The 18392-nt window shown below is 43.6% G+C and overlaps 1 protein-coding gene across 2 annotated transcripts; it reads right to left on the reverse strand.

The window, feature by feature from the left end:
* Positions 1-4682: 4682 nt before the first annotated feature.
* LOC109154686 (DNA (cytosine-5)-methyltransferase DRM2-like) lies at positions 4683-10782 on the reverse strand. Of its 2 annotated transcripts, none has more exons than XM_019302426.1 (10): positions 10534-10782; positions 9368-9407; positions 9148-9255; positions 8334-8430; positions 8210-8253; positions 7552-7698; positions 6831-6930; positions 6291-6385; positions 5414-6145; positions 4683-5250 (listed from the first exon to the last, which is right to left on the reverse strand). In XM_019302426.1, exons 2-10 carry the CDS (start codon positions 9368-9370, stop codon positions 4828-4830), a joined length of 1749 nt encoding a protein of 582 aa, XP_019157971.1. In that variant the 5' UTR covers positions 9371-9407; positions 10534-10782; the 3' UTR covers positions 4683-4827. The 2 variants fall into 2 exon arrangements, with proteins under 2 accessions (XP_019157971.1, XP_019157966.1); XM_019302421.1 differs by lacking the exon at positions 10534-10782 and adding an exon at positions 9701-10527.
* Between the last annotated feature and the right edge of the window lie 7610 nt (positions 10783-18392).

Below are 18392 nucleotides of genomic sequence, written 5' to 3' on the forward strand. Positions count from 1 at the left end.
TCTCGGCTAGGTCCGAGCGCCGGACGGCGGTCGGCGAGAGAACGACTAGGTCGGAGGGAATCCAGTCGTACCCCGTTGGCTGCTCGCGATCGGCAGACTGCACGCGAGAAAAACCGTACCAGAAGAACCAGGACTGAGGCTCGTCGCATAGAGCAGCCCGTCCGCAACCGCGACGAACCGACCGAGTCGGAGGTCCGTGAGAGCACGGAATCAACAGGAAATCATACCCGGGAGAGGGTCGAAGTGGCAAACTTAGTCCAAGAAGTGCGAAATCTGAGAGAGCAGATGGAGGGAAAAACCAAAGCCCCAGGACGTACGTTATTAACCGCCTTGCCCTTTTCGGACAAGATTATGGCCTTTAAAATACCGGGTGATTTCAAATTCACAGAGCAAGCCACGTTCGATGGGTCCGGCGACCCTCGAGCATTTGCTGAGCTACCAAGCCAAGATGCAGGTCTTGGGAGTTCAAGACCCGGTCATGTGCCGCGCTTTTCTGCCCATATTAAAAGGCCCGGCACAAAGATGGCTAGTGGCACAGTCGCCGGGGTCGATTCCTAGCTTCGAAGAGATAGCGGACCGCTTTATGAGCCTTATGCCTAATATCAGACCACAAAAAGACCTGACACACCTAGGCGACATTCATCAGGATGAGGGCGAGTCCTTAAAAACCTATCTGGCCCGTTGGCAGAAAGAAATCCAGTCTATAGAGGAGGTCGAGGACCAGACGGCACTCACCTTCTTCATTGAGTCCCTGCGGTCCGGCCAGCTATACCGAGATCTGCGGGACAACCGCCCGGCTACCTACGCGGAAGCCATCCATATGGCCAACAAGAGGGCCAACACAGAGCAGGCTATAAAACACAAACATCAGCGCGAAGTCGGCGGGTCCGCCAATGGAAAGAGAACGCGAGCCGAAACCAAGGAAAGGCGCCCGGACGCGACCCGACGATCCGAAATCAGGCGACCATACGACAGGCCCGCCGTACACCCCTATCGGCCGGCTCCCGAACGGCCGGTGCATGAAATACAAGCGGTCGCCCCGCCTCCGCCTCAGCCGATTGATGACCGCACCACGGGCGAGGAGACGGGTAAGACCTCTAAATATTGTCGTTACCATAAATCTTGATAAGGGTCAATGATCCATGGTGGACCCCTTCTTAATTAATTAAGGAATTTTAACCTCTTTTAATTGCAAACAATTAAATAATTAGTCTGGGTTAGAGGCCGTAACACGGGGTGTTACAGTAGGAGCTGATCACGCAGGTTGTCGGACCTCGTTTGGGGGCACTTGACCCCGTCCGCGCGTGTACGCATCAAAGGCTTTTACTAGCAACTCTGCAAAACTGGCTTGGGCCTGAGCGACAGGCGCGGGCGGGTTCCTCCCCCTACCCCCCCCCCCCCCCCCCCGAGGGTACAGGAGTCGGCGCGACAGTACGCGTGGTACGTGTAGCCGAATGCTCTCCGGAAGCGTGGCGGCTTAGCTACTCCCTCAGGTCACCAACGGATGCGCAGCTGCTGGCGGGCAGCTCTGGCGAGTTTGCGATAACTGCCACATGCCCGTTAACCGGCGGGGCGGCAACGTTGGAACTGGTGTTGCGATTGCTACGTCTTCCTACGTGCCATCGGTAAAGCTTGGAAACAGGACCTTTAGTTTCGATCCCCACGGACGGCGCCAATGTTGGTTTTCACAGCCTTGATGGCCGCTCGGCAGGCCAACACTACCGAAAAGATGTTTATGCGAGATAGTGAAAACAAAGATAAAGTGATAAAGAGAGAATAATGTTGTATTATTTCTCTAGGGTTTTGCCCTCGAAAATGCCGATGGTTGATGTTGCTAGCACCTTATCCAACCTTTCCTCTATCCAGCTATCAGTATCGCCGCTCCTCTCCCGGGTAAATTGATGCCCTCGCATGGGTAACTGCACCAAACCACACTCATCTACCACCTCCCCAAAGCCGCGAAGGAGGCTATCTGGATGTGGATTTCCTCCCTTCTTCTCATGTTGAAACAAGAGATCATTAAAATCTCCTATCAGAACCCAAGGCAGTGCTGATCTACTACTCAACGCACCGAGTAATGCCCATGAATCCCTCCTCTTATTCCGCTCTAGGAAACCATAAAAACACGTCATACGCCAAACCTTATCATCTTTAATACGAACCTCAACATCTACGTGATTCTTAGAGAATCTCAGTAGTCTAGCAGTATTATTTCTTCTCCAAAACAACGCCAATCCCCCACTCAAACGCATGTTGTCCACATAAAATAAACCATCAAAACCAAGCTTGTTGCGGAGCCGTTCTGCATGTATCCGCCCAACATTAGTTTCCATTAAATACACAAAATCGGGCTTCTTACGGGACACTATGTCCACAATTTCACGAAGTGTATGTGGATTGCCCAAGCCACGATAGTTCCAGCTCAGAGTACCCATAATGATGGGCGGGTCTAGGAACCAGAGCCCGCCGATAACAAGTTTTTTTGCACTTCACGCATAGTTACATACTTACATCACCACCATCCATCACCCCCTGCATGGCCGAATCACTTGCCAACTCTCGCCGGCACTTCGCCGGTGCAATCACTACCGGTTCCTCCCCCTGACCACCCGTAACCTCGACCGAGGCTACCGACTCAATTCGCTTTCCAGCCTCACCAACAAAAACCGACTTCCCATCCCTACCGAGCAACCACGGCGCCGCCACCTTTCTCGGCTCCTTCCTCAAACCAGCTCGCATCTCATATCGAATATTGATCCACCGGTATCGTCGAGTTGCGAGCCTTTAGACAATATTTAAACAAATGGCCAAGCACACTATAGTAGAACCAAAAAGTATGAAGCTATTCGTACTTAAAGTTCACCCAACAGGTCGTCTTGTCACGCTTCAGGAGTTTCATGCGGCGTTTAAGGGACTTGACCACCGGAATAGCCACCCTGATACGGTAAAAGGTTTTCCATGGTGCACCAGAAAATCTATCATCAACCCGCACAAACGAACCAACAAAATTTCCAATTTGTTCTAGAATCACATCTGAGGTATATCCAAGAGGGAGATCATGAACCTGAACCCACATCTCCACCGTATCAAGAGCCACCTGCACTGGTAGGGTTCCGTCCGTAACCTGCTAACATACAAGCGTGTTGTTCTCAAACGACCATGGGCCACCATCCGGAACTAGTTGCATATCAGTCCCATGATAGAAAACGAACAGGAATAAACCCGGCTGAATCTCCGTAACCTGCACCCCCTTTACCGGTTACCAGACCGAAGCCATGACCTGGCTCATGAATTCAACCTTGATGACCTTGGTAGTCAGAAACCTACCAATAAGCCGCCATATCTCCTCATCCTCCGCCACAGCCGCGTCGTGACCCCCATCCGCCGGCACAAACACGTCTTCTTCCTCGTCTAGCGCCAAGTCTGCCCATCGGGCCGTAATTCCGACGACCGCCCCAGACGACGTAGCTGCCTCCATACAGACAACGTCGTTCGTAGTTCTTAGCGTGGAGATAGCTGATATCAACTGGAGAGAAGCAAGGACATTCGGAAAAGCTGAAAACCTATGTCGGAACACCTAGAGAGAGGAAAAAAACCCTAGAGAGCTAGAGAGGGGAAACTATTTAATTTACTCGTGAAAAGGATCTATGTAAACAAATAATTTAATAATTGCTGACACATAATAATATAATATGATAGCTACAGGTACAGAAACTATGTGAATGTGTCAACTATAGATACAGAATCTTAAGGTTATTTTTGGATGAGGGTCTACAATGCAAGGTAAACCCTGGTCTATGAAAGTCCACATAAAAATAACGTCATTTTGCTTAATTTTATTTTTCACGTGCCCGACTACAACATACATTTTTATAATTCATAATGTATATTATTTTAACACATAATGTACATTATTCTAATACATAATGTACATTATTCTAACACATAATTTACATTATTTTTACCTATAATATTTACAATGATGTTTTTGGACACAATAAATTGCCGTACAATCCATTGCTTCCCAAAAACCAATAATGTAATACCCTCTAAAGTCTAAATTGATCTTTCATGATGGACTTGAGTCCAGTCCATATCATTATAGATATCTTTGTATCTCCATGATCCCATCTCCATAAACAGTTCAACACAACAATTTTTCATCCATCCAATATTTTCAAGTTTTTCAGATATGGCCCCCTATGGCCGTATCTATAGTACATGATAAATCAAACATTATCCATAAATAACTTATGAATCTTGTTTCGAATTAATTATATAAACCATATTATTAAATTATACAATATTTGTTCAATGTAAATATAGGTATAAGAGACTTATAACAATATAAGTTCATTTTCTTGTAAACAAGTATGGGGATAACTTCCCTCGTTTGAAGTTTCAATCCAAAAATAAACTCAATTTTGAATTAATGCCAAGGACCTTATAGTCCAATGGCACCAAATTGCTCCCTATAAAGGAGGTTATGGGATTGAGTCTCAGTGGATGCGATATTGACTCTTTGTGCTTCAATAAGTTGAGAAAGTAATTATAAACAGATACTACATTGTAATAGAGTCAGTAGTATTCAAAAAAATAATAATAAAAAAATCAACATATGCTTACTAGATATTAAGGGACCAGAATACTCGGCTCGAAACCCCACCCAAAAATAAGTGATATAAAGCAAGCACGATGGCATTAATTTCCGGTGAAAATGAGATAAAACCATGTCTGTATGTAGAGTATATACATATGAAAACAACCTAGCGGTCTAGCTGGCCTACTTAAGACTCGAGAATTCAGTATTACTCCAACAAAATTAGACTAGAGTATACCCTTAACTACGTTCAAAACACGAACATATTCAAAGAAAAGAGAACTTTCTTTACCTTCTAATCCATCTCTGCTCACCCTGTTGCTCCCTGAAAGGTTATTGCATGGACTTCCCCCAATCACTAGATCAAATCCCCCAACTGAAGCCATTACTCGCTTTATCTCATCCCTTTCCAACCCTTCTATGTCACCATACTCGACAAGATTACCGGTTTGATTACTTTGCTCCCACCAGCTTCTCATCACAGTCCTACTAACTTCTGATTTTTCAACAGAAACTACATTCTTCAAATGGATTCCAAGTCTGTGGAGAGCCACTTCAGCACCCCCAATCCCGGAGAAGAGTGACAGTACATTGATACCTCTAGGATATAATTCCTTCAATACTGAGAGATGATATGCCACTGTGTCAACCTGATGAAAGATGTATAGCAGTTAGTGGTGAGGTGAACTGTTTTAGTAGAAAAACATTAGGCAATCACTTTAGCCCAAGTATTGCTTAGTGACTCAGTTCACAAGATCGAGATCGATAAATTTAAACACAACATGAAGTAGATAATTGAGGGCATATAATCACCTGGAATGAGTTGCCAAGTGCCTTGTATCTATCTGTCCTACTTATCCCTCTTGTGTGGCTCTTTGGGAACCCTAATAGCATTTCAACTTCATCAGGCTCTAGAGGGGCTACTTTGTTCAGTCCCACCCAAACCAGATTCCATCTTCGGCATTCTTCAAGAACATAGTTCTGCACTGCCAAAGGTGGCTCACCAACAGAGACTTCCAAGGCATTGCGGATCCTTTCTGTTAGTTTTGCACTTCCAACTGCACTTTGTATGCAGTTAAGCTTGGTGCGATAATCCCATGCAGGCCACCATCTCCTTGTTAAAGGCAATGCTTCATGTATGGTGCGTGGGGGAAGTGGAAGTAGGGGGAATCGATTCTCAATAGGCAAATTATGTATATACCCCCTCTTCCTTGCAGAAGCACTAAAATACAAGGAGTCAACAAACTCTGGTTCAACATCAAACAGGTGTCTGGTTATAGTTTCCCAGACACCTTTTGGTGCTAGAGCAACATTCTCATAATAAAAATAGGGAGGACCAGTTGCTTCACTGGAAATAGTCCTTCCCTGAAATGTAGGACTTGTCTCAGTCGGTACACCAAACCCAACCATTGGTTTTGGCAGGCGAAGTGGCTGATTATCTTCATCAAAGACACCCGTCTGCCTTTTCTTTCTTTGCAACTCGTAGTTATATAGCTTCCTCCTTTTATGTCTATCATTTGCATTAGATGGATTCTTCAACTTTGGCTGTGACAATAGGAAACACATCCATTGTAGAAAAAATTAACAAAAACCTGCTAGAAAGATGCACATACCATTCGAAGCAGTAATATACTTCTATTAAAACTAATCATTTTCTTTTCACGTCAACATTTGACTAGGAAGAGCAGACCTTGATATCATCTTCTTGCCAATAGAGAGAATCTGACTTTGCCACTTGAGCAGCAGAGATAAAATCTATCAATTCAGCCACAGTGGCTTCTGGACCTACCAAAGTGAATGACAACAAGATGCAAAATAAGAATACTAGAGAAAAGGAAAAAACTTTAGAAACTCCAAGAAAGTATCACAGGAGCATCCAAATATCCAATGCTGAACAAGAAACTAGCACATCATTCTTTAGCCAACACAGAAAGTGAAGAAAAATTAATCCAAGCTAAGAAATATTGAATTTAAAGAGTAAATGTAATATCCAAGCTTTCAAGAAGGTATTGTGAAAATTCCCATTTTCTATGAAATGACCAAAACATCAATCCAACAAGCTTCAATCCGTATGGAAAAAGACATCTAGCAAGCTTCTTTAGTTAGAGAAATCTCAGCATAACAATTTAATAGAATCTGCAAGTAAATGCCTCATTCAGTTATTTGACCATCATCACAACAATACAGTGTGATAATGCATGCAAAGGATAAACTTGTTTATCGTACAAACCACATCTGTCCATAGCTAGTGAAGCCTCCTCCATTGGGTAACCCATATTTGTGAGGTCCAATAGTCTTCTCTCCTTGTCAGATAAGGTATCGGCATTTTCCTGCAAGTGGTAGCTTTCAATAGAACTATTTGACTACCAAAAAATGAAGCAGTTTTTTATGGTAGAAGGCTGTAAAAACTGGCCAAAGAACTGATACATTCACAAGGAGTAAAGACTTTAGAAACCTACATAGTCTAAGGAGTTATTTCACAGTAAAGGCCGACATAGTTTGTCACAATTTATTGCATCAGACCACTAAAATATAAGACAAACTTGGAAGTACTAGACTATTACTCTAACATCCTTGCTACTTTATTTTTCAGCTTTGCAAAATGACAGAGGCCAATTAGTGAGTTTCCATTAGTTTTTCAAGATCTAAAATCCATTTGGGGTCAAGTTTCAAGGTTCCTAGTTCATGAGGAGTTCTACAGTTTGACATATCACTTGCATTGGAAAACATATTTTACATGCTAAAACATCAAACTACAGTAGCCATTTCACTTGTAATTCACCTTAAGCAAAAAAACATAAAAGAGTTCTTTCCAGCATTTTTATGGAATCACACACACACACACCAGCCAAATATTGAATGTAGTAGAGATAACATTATGATAATCTATTGGATTTCATTCATCTATATGTATGGATAATAAATAAGAATATTGATCAATGAAAACATACCTCATCATCCTCCGACCAACTGTAGGTGTCAGACAAGTCATCCAGAAAGTTCTCATTATATCCTGAAGAGCTCTCATCACTGTTGAGACATGGCTTGTGTTGGGGAGAGATAGCACAAGGATTTTCACTTAAAGAATTCTCAAGAACCTGCAGAGAAAGACCCATCACAAAGAAGAGGAAATTTATACAAATAAAAATAAAAATAAAAATAAATAAAAAATACAAAAAAAAAAAAAAAGTGTGATCAAATAGAAGGATTGAAGCGTTGGAATGTAGTTCCATGCAAATGGAGCAAGGTGGTACACTAATACAATCATGTTTGTCTATTTTCATAATCACTAGAGCAAGGACATAGGTACATTGACAATCATGGTTCAATCAAGACCATTCTGGGGGCATATGCTTGCTATCATAGGAAATTAGCAACTTACAGAGGCTGTTGGTATCGCCTATTTTCATTGTAAACCAATTCAACTTTGAAAGGTGGTTTTAACTAGTCCAATTAAGTGACACTATTTTAATCAATTATTCTATAGTCAGCATACCCTAACTTCAAGCATGTTCCTTGAAGACTTGTAACTAGACAGTCATTAAATGATAAAGAACAATGTATTAAGAGAGTTAATGGAACTTGGAAGAATGAAGCAGGATTACTAACTGAATATGTCAAAAGAGTTTCCAGTATCAATTCTGAGTCTTCTCCTGTGCATTGATGGCAAATGTCACAGATAAAATTTCTAATAGCAACAGGTATCCATTTAATGCATTCAAAATGAAGATACCATTTTGTTCTATTGCTTTTGCAACTAGTTCTCTTGGAAATCCCATCCCAACAAAATTCTGAATCAACTTGGAGCAGGGAGTAGATGATGAGCTTGCCTTCAAACATAAGAAAATTAATTCAAAGACAAATAAGGGATTAAAGGGTCAATTGAAACCATTTTTAGGCAAGGAAAAAAAAAATCAAAAAAGAAATTATCATGTCTTTTAACATACTAATAAGCTCTTATAAAATAATACTGATATGCAATGCAGTCTCATTTCTAATGGATTACATTATGAGATAGGACTAATAAGAGAAGGGGAACAGACACTTCTCTTATAAGTGAATTTAGAACAAAATTTTACACTTCGAGTCAATTTAGGTTCTTGATGAATCTAAGTCGAAAGACAAAGAAGAAACCAAATAGCATACCAGGCTAGACACAGCACCAATTTTTCTAACTTCAATGAGCGGATAGTCTAGATTTTGTCTGCTTCTTACCATGTAAAAGAACTAATTTTCTACATTAGAAGATGCACCAATGTACGACATATATCAAATGTTTTAAACATTTTGAAATATAACGCATCCCAAAATGGAGAACCCCCATCATATTATTCATCTGAAATGCCAAGGTCATAACATTTCACCTTTCAGCAACCTGCACTATGGTGTAGCTTAAAGCCAACATTTTAGAGCCATACTGGCAAGAAACTACTATCCATGCAATGTTATAGGCAGCTTTCTAATGATTAATAAAGCAAACCTTAGTACTCTGATTTGGTTTAACAAACTGCATGGGTTTACTATCACCACAAGCTCTTAAGTTTTACCTCCTCGTTGCTAGTTGCAGTCCTTCCACCAGTTGTATCCTCAATTTCTTGATCATCTTCAGAATTCCAGTCAATGTCATCAATATCTTTGGTGGAAGGATCTATGGTCTGTACAGATCCAAACAAATAAAGAATTTGGAAAAAAATGTGTGCTCTTCTTTGGTATCCCAAAAAAAGAGAAATTTGGATGATGAAATTTGATTACAGGAAAAGGACCTACCATGTTTGAATATATGCCCAAGTCAAGAATTCCAAGCTCTCTAACAGAAGATAAGACATGCACACAATAAGCACATCCATTTTACAATCTTACGAAAAGCAAAAGGGACTGACTAATTAGTGGTAAGCTAGAACCTTGTAATTAACAAGAATAAGAAATTCAGACTTCAGAATTTGTGTTGAAAATCAACATAAGGTTTCTTCACAAATTAAAATAATAGCAATGAACGAGTATTTTAGTTAGCAAAATGCATAGCAAAGTAAGCAAACATCAACTTGTGAATCTTCTTAAAGCTTGGTAATAATTGGTTGTTAAAAAGAACTTGGAATGTACTCGAAATACATTTTGATAATTAGCAATCTTTGTATGCTTCTACACCCTTTTAATGCAGGTCAACAGAAATACAAAGAGCAACCCACTGCACATATATGTGTGTGCATCATTTTGTGTCCCTGAGGATTTAAACACTCTTGCACAAACAACAATAAACAACTGGGAAAATGTTTGGATTTTAAGGCAACCCCCCAAAGTATTTTGATCTATTAAGACATAAAAAGTTGAATTGTGAGCTAGCTATAACTCTTGTAAATCCTAGGCATATGCATCCTGCCCTACCTTCAGAAATCTCTTAAAATCGCCTCAGAACGACATGCAACATTCTTATGGGTCCACTCAATAAATCAAATAGTAGTAAACCTCCCTTTCTCAAGTAAAACTGCCAATTTATCAATGTTTAGGGAATCCAATTAAAAATAAAATTTTAAAAAGTTTTGGAAAAAAAAAAAAAAAAAAAAAAAAACGCACACACACACACACTGGATAATCTTAGTGCAGATGCCTAATTATTTTGCCCTGCCTTCACCAAAACTTCTCTTACTAAAGAAGCAGGGCATTTAGCAGGTGCAAAAAATAACAACCACCTGCCAAAATTATCACAGATGATGCATGCATCCAATCCTTCTCACTTCTCGGCTTCTAACAGGTGATGGAGCGAAATTTAATTACGGAAAATGTAACTTTCACAACATATCGCATCACTATAGTATATACCACATGCAAACAAGGATCAGGGATTATAAACCAAAGATCAAGCGAAAAGAAGCATAAAAAAAGTTCCAAGGAAAAGCATCATCTAGAAATTTGGAATTAGAGAGCGTAGCTTTTACCTATATCGTCCAAAGAGAAAACAGAACAGTTGAGCTCAAGCATTCAAATACTCGTAGAAGTTTGAAAATTGAGCGATAACACAAGTTTAAGATGCGTACACAGCTACACTGAGAGATGCACGTAAAGGAAAATTTGAGAAAAACGATAAGAGATTCTCAGAGTGGAGTGGCGGAGACGGAGACGGGGAGGGAGTGGAGTGAGCATTTAGAGGACAGAGTCCAAGCTGCAGAGGAGAGTGGGAGTACCGACCTGCTGCAGCATATTCACACTGCTGTTGTTACGCGCCACGCCACGTAGGAAACTGCACGAACTCCAGCCGTTAGACGTTCGTATTAAGAATTTTGCAATAATTCCCATAAAAGTTTAGTAATTTTCAACCAACTTTCATTTTTTTTATAAGTCAATAACGACTTATTGAAACATAAAGAGTCCATAACACTTCCATCATATGGGAGTGTCATTTCTTTCCACTAGATCAGAAAATTCAAGATGACCCTTTTTGTATAATTGTAAATATATAAAAGATATATTATATTGTATAGTATCACAATATATAATAGTCTATAAAAAATTTATTATTCTAATTTTCACTTGAAATTAAAAGTGACATTCTTCTTCTTCTTCAGGCATATTTAGATGTAAAATCATTCACCAATCTATTGAATCTTTTTTACAATATACTTGATCGTAAGTAAGATTTCGACAACTTCAACTTTAAAAACCTTTTTTATGCATAAAACAACAGTAATGCAAATAGTCAACACTATTTGATATTGCAATTGTAGCATCAAAATACAAGAAATTATATTGTTATTCACCTATCAAAAAATTAAATTCCTAACTGAATTACTAATTTAAAAATTCTGAATAAAATTAAAGAATTAAAATATTTAACTTACACACTTTCATCTGTGAAGAATAAAAAAATTGAGAATGTCAAATACACAAATAACACACTTCAAATTAATGATTACTGATATTGAATTCCCGCGTTGTGAATATAAATCTTGCGTGTATGCATTATAATATGAATAAGAGTAATTTTTGACTCTTTATATATAATAATTTTACAATAGTCAAATAGGTCCGCTTCAATTCCTATAAATTATAGTACTATAACTTTATATGTAAATCAAATTCTTTGGAATTAGAAACGTAAGCTTTTTAGAATTTTAAACCTTCTTAATTTCTTCGTACATAAGTCAAACCAACACTAATATATAAAAGATAAATATACAATAATATATATATATTTTTTAATACAAGTGCCCCCAAAAATTTGGAGGCACAAAAGTTATATGCTCACTGAGTCACCGTTGCTAGCTAGCGTATGTAATAATGTAAGTACATACATACATTTGGGGCCCCTAAAATTTGGGGGCCCTGTGCGCATGCCCGGGCCAAACATGGCCAGGGACGGCCCTGCTTGTTACATATTTTCATAGGCCATTTTCAATACTTGGAGGTTTTTTTTTTCAGTTTTTTATGGGTCTCAACATTCACCTCATCATTCATTATCTCACTTAATTATAAAAACCCTTCTCCACATTAGTTTGAGTTTTATCTCAATTTTTTATGGACCCACCATTTTACTATCTTATATTTTATTTATTTATTTATTATCATTCTAAAAATTATAATTATAAAATTCATCCAATGTTATTAATAATTATTATAAATTTAATATATTATTATTATTATTGATAAGTGTTGATTTTAGGGTTTTTGGGCCCAGGGAGGTCCAACACAACCGTGGTTGGTGGATTCACCTTTCAAAAATAGAATGGGATGAAAGACTCTTGCGAATGTGTGTATCTATTTTCCTGGCATGAACTCGCCCCCCTTTACAGCTTTTGAGGAGCCTTTTATAGTAGGTCTCTTTTGGATTTGATTTAAAACATACATTTAAGGCCATAATTGGCCCATTAACTATACTTTATCTCTAAAGGTCGTTAGGCTGCCGTTATTGGGCCTCCCAACGGCTCTTTGACCGGGTTCTTAAACATCCTCTTAAATGCTCCAACGGTCTCTTGGCACTCGCGCCGACCTCGGGGTCGGGCCGACTCCTTGGCTCGATCCATGCCTCTCCTGGGCCCTCCCTCTTTTGGGCTTGGTCCCTTTTCTTCTTGGGCCCCGAGCCCACTCTTGATTTCTGGGCTTCTTCTCTTCTTCCCAGGCTTTGGGCCCGGGGTCCACACCCCATCAACTAGTCCCTCACTTTTCAATATTCAGTCTTCTCACTCGAATGTTGGAAAGTAACCGTACGCTTACTGCAAAATCCCGGAATCTCTTATAATCTCCCTCCTTCAATGGCCGGATAATGTCCGGATCCTACGCGATTTGCCGGATTCGCCGGATCCGTTTTAACTCTTTCCTCCATTCCTCAGACTTATAAATAGTACTTCTGTTATTGGATTTTCCTCATCCCCTTGGTCAGTATGGGTCGCTCTCCCATAAAAGGGATGAAAGATCGATTTCGTGTCGCCGCCTCGCCCCCTCCTTCCAAGCGATCGAGGTTGGAGAAAGGCAAGAAGAAAGCTCACAAACCCTCCTCCCGGAGGCATCATTCCTGCTCTACTTCTTCTGACTTGCGGATGACGACTGAGGCCCTGCCTCCGGTGGTGGACTCCTCTTCTCTGACTGATCCTTCACCCTAGACCAAGGCCCGTGTCACGGCCCAGGACGGGCCTTTCGTCGAGGTGGCGGTCCTAGAGCAATTGGCCTTCAAAATGACGTTCACCATCCCTCTAGATGACCTCAATGGGCAGGCCACCGACCTAATGTCGGATGCTGACTTTACTCGCTATCTCGAGCTATACCCTGACGATTAAGCACCTGTGGCTCCGCCCCTGATGCCGACCTTCTGGGACTCAGTCTGCCCATCTTCGACTGGCCCATTGGAGGAGATGGCCTTCCTGGACGAGCCCTCCTCGTCGGACGAGTGAATTGCACCACCTGAGGCCTTCGAGAAGCGAGATGTGATGTCGAGTGAGATTCAGTGAGGGACTGTGAGAGGAACCCCTATTAGTATGAATAAAGTTCCTTTCTTTCTCAATGTATTGCCCCCTTTTCAATAAAATTGAGTAGACTGATTTCCTGACTTTGCCTTCTTTTCTTTCTTCCGTATACAATTATGCTCGTTATTCATCCGACCCTTTAGTCGGCCTATGCACTGCCCGAGGTCTGACACTTGCGATTTTCCAGTATCTTTGGAAGATCCTACTTTTCAGGCCATGGCAGGAATCTTGTTCTTCCCGAGCGAAATTGATGGGATCTTTCACTGACGCAGATTCCTGACTCTTATCCCCTCCTTCTTTCCTGCCCAATGATGGCAGTTTTGATTCTCCTCCGTGATTAGCTCCTTGGGATTCGCTTGGCATAGTTATAAATAGGGCCTTTCTCTACTTACCTTCCTCACTTCTCCTTAACACCTTTTGCAGCCGTTATTTCTCCCTTTGCTTCGACATGAGCTACAAAGATGGCGACCGGCGTTCCTCCATCCGTCTGAAAGAGCATGCTCGATTGGAGAAGCTGAGGCAGCAAAGGTTAGCCCATGGTGGCTACTTGGTGGGCGACACCGGTTCAGATCCCATCGTGGTCCCCCCTGACATGCTTGACGTGGTTCCGGTGGACTCATCCAACCGGCGAGTGGATCTGGTGGTGAACGAGCCACCCTTGGACGAGGAGGTGGTATGGGAGGTTCCTCCGCTTTTTGGGGTGGCCATGTCTCCCAGCGCTCTTGAAAGGAATCTTCAGATGATCGATGACGGGGAGCCGCCAGTCAACGTAGATGATGTACCGGATTCAGATCCAACTCCGCCTCCTTTCCAGCCTCGACTGTTCCTGGAAGGTCCGCCTCCTCCCACTCGTCCGTCCGAGGAGAAAGCCAAACCGTGATCCCCCTTTTTTATGCTTCTTAGTTTGTATCGTTACTATGATGTAGGCCTTTTCGCCTTGATTTATAAACGTTCTGTCTTGTTTTCCCTATTTTTGGAGAAATAGCTTTGCCTCGTCGCCTTTTTAATAGCTTTCCTTTTACCGACACGACCTCTCGTTGAGGGCGCTCGGACTCGTTTGTCCGATTTTGAGGTTGGCGGTGACTCCAGGCCTCGATCTCGGCTTCCATTTACGTCGAGTTGGCCCACTCATCCACCTCGATGGTTATCGGAGTCGAGCTGTAAGCGCCGACTCTTCACTCGACTGGCTCCGAGACTTGCCCGCAGATAGTCTTGACTAGGCAGGTATTAGGGCGGCCCCAAAGGGATTGTGGAGAGATTGGGCCTGGGATTGGACAGGTCGGGTCATTCTGTCTCCTCGCATACCTAGACGCGCCGTCTGGGCTAACCCTAGCTTCAACCGTTGTTCTGTTTTTCGAGGGCATTTAAGGCAGTCATCTCTTCACATCTAATGAACCTCTCTCACCCTCCTATGGGTGATTGACACGTGGTGGCCCCTTGGGATTCTCCCCAGTTTAAATACATCTCCTCTTCTCCCCATTGTCTACTTCGTTTCAAAAGAGAGCAAAAGAGAGAAATCGAGCCACCAGTGGACCCCGCTCTTCTCCTCGCATCCTGCCGAAACCTTTACAGGTTGGTGAACATATTCGAGTCATGTCTTCTTCTTCCTCTCCTTCTCATCGTCCGGCGGGGTCATCCGCCACTTCCTCCTTGTCTTCTTCTTCATCATCTTCTTCTTCTTCTTCTTCATATTCTCGCCGTCGGGAGGTTCCTTCAGACCTCCCTTCCCCGTCTTATCCTCAACCAGCCCTGTTTTCCTCCGGGGCGGCTATGCCTTTGAGTCCGGCCCCACTAACAACAGTGGCGGCCTTGCCCGATGGCCTTCAACGGCCGAAGGGTAGTTTCGAATCAATAGCTCATCCGGCGGATACTCCATCGCTTGTATCGGCGGCAAACCTTGAGATGGCCCGCTATCTTCTCGGTCCGTCGGCCGTCGTTCTTCCGCCGGAAAACCGGCCCATTTTTGACCCGTTGGAGGGTTACATCGGCGTACACTTGCACTCGGTGGCCTTTGGCTTCCGAGTGCCACCCCATCCATTTCTCTCTCTCTTCTTCCGCTATTACAATCTGGTTTCGGGCCAGCTCGTGCCCAACTCCCATCGTCTTCTTATCTGTTTCATAGTTCTTTGTCACTGTTGGCTTTGTGAACCCGACATAGAATTGTTCTGGTGTCTGTTCACCATGAACAAAGTCGGCCCTCATTCCAAGGACTTCATACAAGTGTCCGCTCGACCTGGGCGTCTTCTTTTCGAGGGTCTTCCGGATTATGTGAAGGAATGGAAGCCCTATTTCTTCTTCGTTCGTCATTCTATTTCTCCCTTTACTTTCCCGACCATGTGGCCGACTACTCTTTTCAAGCCTTGCTCCCGGCGAGCTGTCTTCATTCCAGATGCGGCCCGGGGTGCCAAGTTTTTAAAAAGAATGGGACTCTACTCAGCCAAGCGTTGGTCGCAACTGCGAGCCATGGCGAAATGGGGTCTTCTGCCTACTAGGGCGGCCACCACAGGTAGTCTTCTACTAGACCCTTTCTTCTTGCTCTTCTTCTTGGCCGAGTGACTAACCTTTCTTTTCCTTCGCACGTGCAGGTCTCGACAACTCTGCGTCCACTTCTTCGGCGGAAGCTGAAGTTCCGACCGACGCCATGGCTGATCGTGCGAAGAAAATGAGGCGCCGACTGACGCAGCGCTCGACTGGTACTCCGACGGCCCCCTCCTCGCTTTCTCTCCCGGTGCCTCGTGCTACTCCACCCAGAAACGTGGTGGACATGTCGACCTCCCCGACGACTTCTCCTTCCCGACTTCCACCTCCATCCCCAACGGAAAGTCCAAGCTCCAAGCGTCTGCTGGAACAACCGAACGCGCCTCCGCCCAAGAAGATTCAGATAGGCTTGGAACTGAACGAGGACGCCTAGATATGGCAGGGCGATTACTCCGTCCAAACTTGGGCCGAGCATGTGCTTCTTCCGAAGGACTTGGAGACGGCGAACAAGATGCAGGACGAGTACATCTTGGAGGCTTCTCTGTGCCAATCCTACCGGGTGAGTGTTCGATCTTCTTGTCTTTGACTTCTTTTCCTTTCGTTTGTCTTTTCTAACACCGTTCTTCCCTCAGAATCTCTCCCTCCAACTGGAGATGGGGAAGCGAATGCGGGCCCTCAAAGCGGGGATACACTGTCTCAATACCCGCCTGCGCCAGTCGGACGAGGCTCGCCTAGAGGAGCGAGTGGTTTTTGCTAAGGAGAGGGGGGTCCACACAGCTGAGCTCCTGAGGGTGACATGCCTGTGGGAGGGGGAGCGAGACAAGGTTGCTCCCGCTGTTGCTGAATACAAGGGGTCGGCGGCTTTTGACGCGGACGTGAAGTCAGCGATGGCAGACCGTCGGGAGGAGCTGGCGAGAGAGTGGCTGGCGACCCTGGAGGGCGATGACTATCTCCTGGACCTCGGCGAGCGCGACTTCCGCCTTGGCTTCCGCGAGGCATAGCTCGAGCTGTATGCCAACCTGCTGGCCCGCGACCCTTCTTTCACTCATGAGGGTTGGGGTCTCAAACCAGTGATAGAGCCCCTTCCCTCGTCTGAGGCCGTGTTCACGACTTCTCCCCCAGTTCCCCCAAGTTTGCTGGCGACGAGCTCGGCTACACCTGCTGACGTGCCTCCGCAGACAGAAGACCCTTCGACTGCTCCTCCAGCTGGACCATCGGCAGAGGAACAGGTCGAGGGGGTTGAAGCCACAACGCCTCATTCCTTAGCTTAGGATTTTATGGCTTTATCTTTGTAAGGGTTGGTCCTCCCTTTGGACTTTTTATTTAATGAAAACACCTCTTTTGGCTTTTTGATCTCTTCGTTTTATACTTCAATCAGCGTAATCTTTTTATCTTTCGAGTCTTGGAGCTTTTCTCGCCGAGTCCCTCAGTCGAGGCGACCCTTTAGGCTCTTCCTATCTCAGAAACAGTTTAGGGTCAGTGCCCCGCCATTTCTTTCTTTTCATGCTGAGTCCCTCAGTCGAGGTGACCGTTTGGCTTTTTCTAAGAAATGTCTAAGGGTTAGTGCCCTTGTTTCTTTCTTTTCTTGCCGAGTCCCTCAGTAGAGGCGACCCTTTAGGCTTTTTCTAAGAAACGTCTAAGGGTCAGTGCCCTTGTTTCCTTCTTTTCTTGCCGAGTCCCTCAGTCGAGGCAACCCTTTAGGCTTTTTCTAAGAAACGTCTAAGGGTTTGTGCCCTTGTTTCCTTCTTTTCTTGCCGAGTCCCTCAGTCGAGGTGACCCTTCAGGCTTTTTTCTAATAAACGTCTAAGGATCAGTGCCCTTGTTTCCTTCTTTTCTTGCCGAGTCCCTCAGTCGAGGCGACCCTTTAGGCTTTTTCTAAGAAACGTCTAAGGGTCAGTGCCCTTGTTTCCTTCTTTTCTTGCCGAGTCCCTCAGTCAAGGCGACCCTTCAGGCTTTTTCTAACTCAGAAACAGTTTAGGGTCAGTGCCCCATTGTTTCTCTCTTTTCTTGCCGAGTACCTAAGTTGAGGCGACTCTTTAGGCTTTTTCTAAGAAACGTCTAAGGGTCAGTGCCCTTGTTTCCTTCTTTTCTTGCCGAGTCCCTCAGTCGAGGCGACCTTTCAGGCTTTTTCTAACTCATAAACAGTTTAGGGTCAGTGCCCCGTCGTTTCTCTCTTTTCTTGCCGAGTCCCTCAGTCAAGGCGGCCCCTGTAGGCTTTTTCTAAGAAACGTCTAAGGGTCAGTGCCCTTGTTACCTTCTTTTTTTGCCGAGTCCCTCAGTCGAGGTAACCCTTTAGGCTTTTTCTAACTCAGAAAAAGTTTAGGGTAAGTGCCCCGTCGTTTCTCTCTTTTCTTACCGAGTCC

The sequence above is a fragment of the Ipomoea nil genome, unplaced genomic scaffold, assembly GCF_001879475.1.
Source record: "Ipomoea nil cultivar Tokyo-kokei standard unplaced genomic scaffold, Asagao_1.1 scaffold0276, whole genome shotgun sequence".
NCBI lineage: Eukaryota > Viridiplantae > Streptophyta > Magnoliopsida > Solanales > Convolvulaceae > Ipomoea > Ipomoea nil.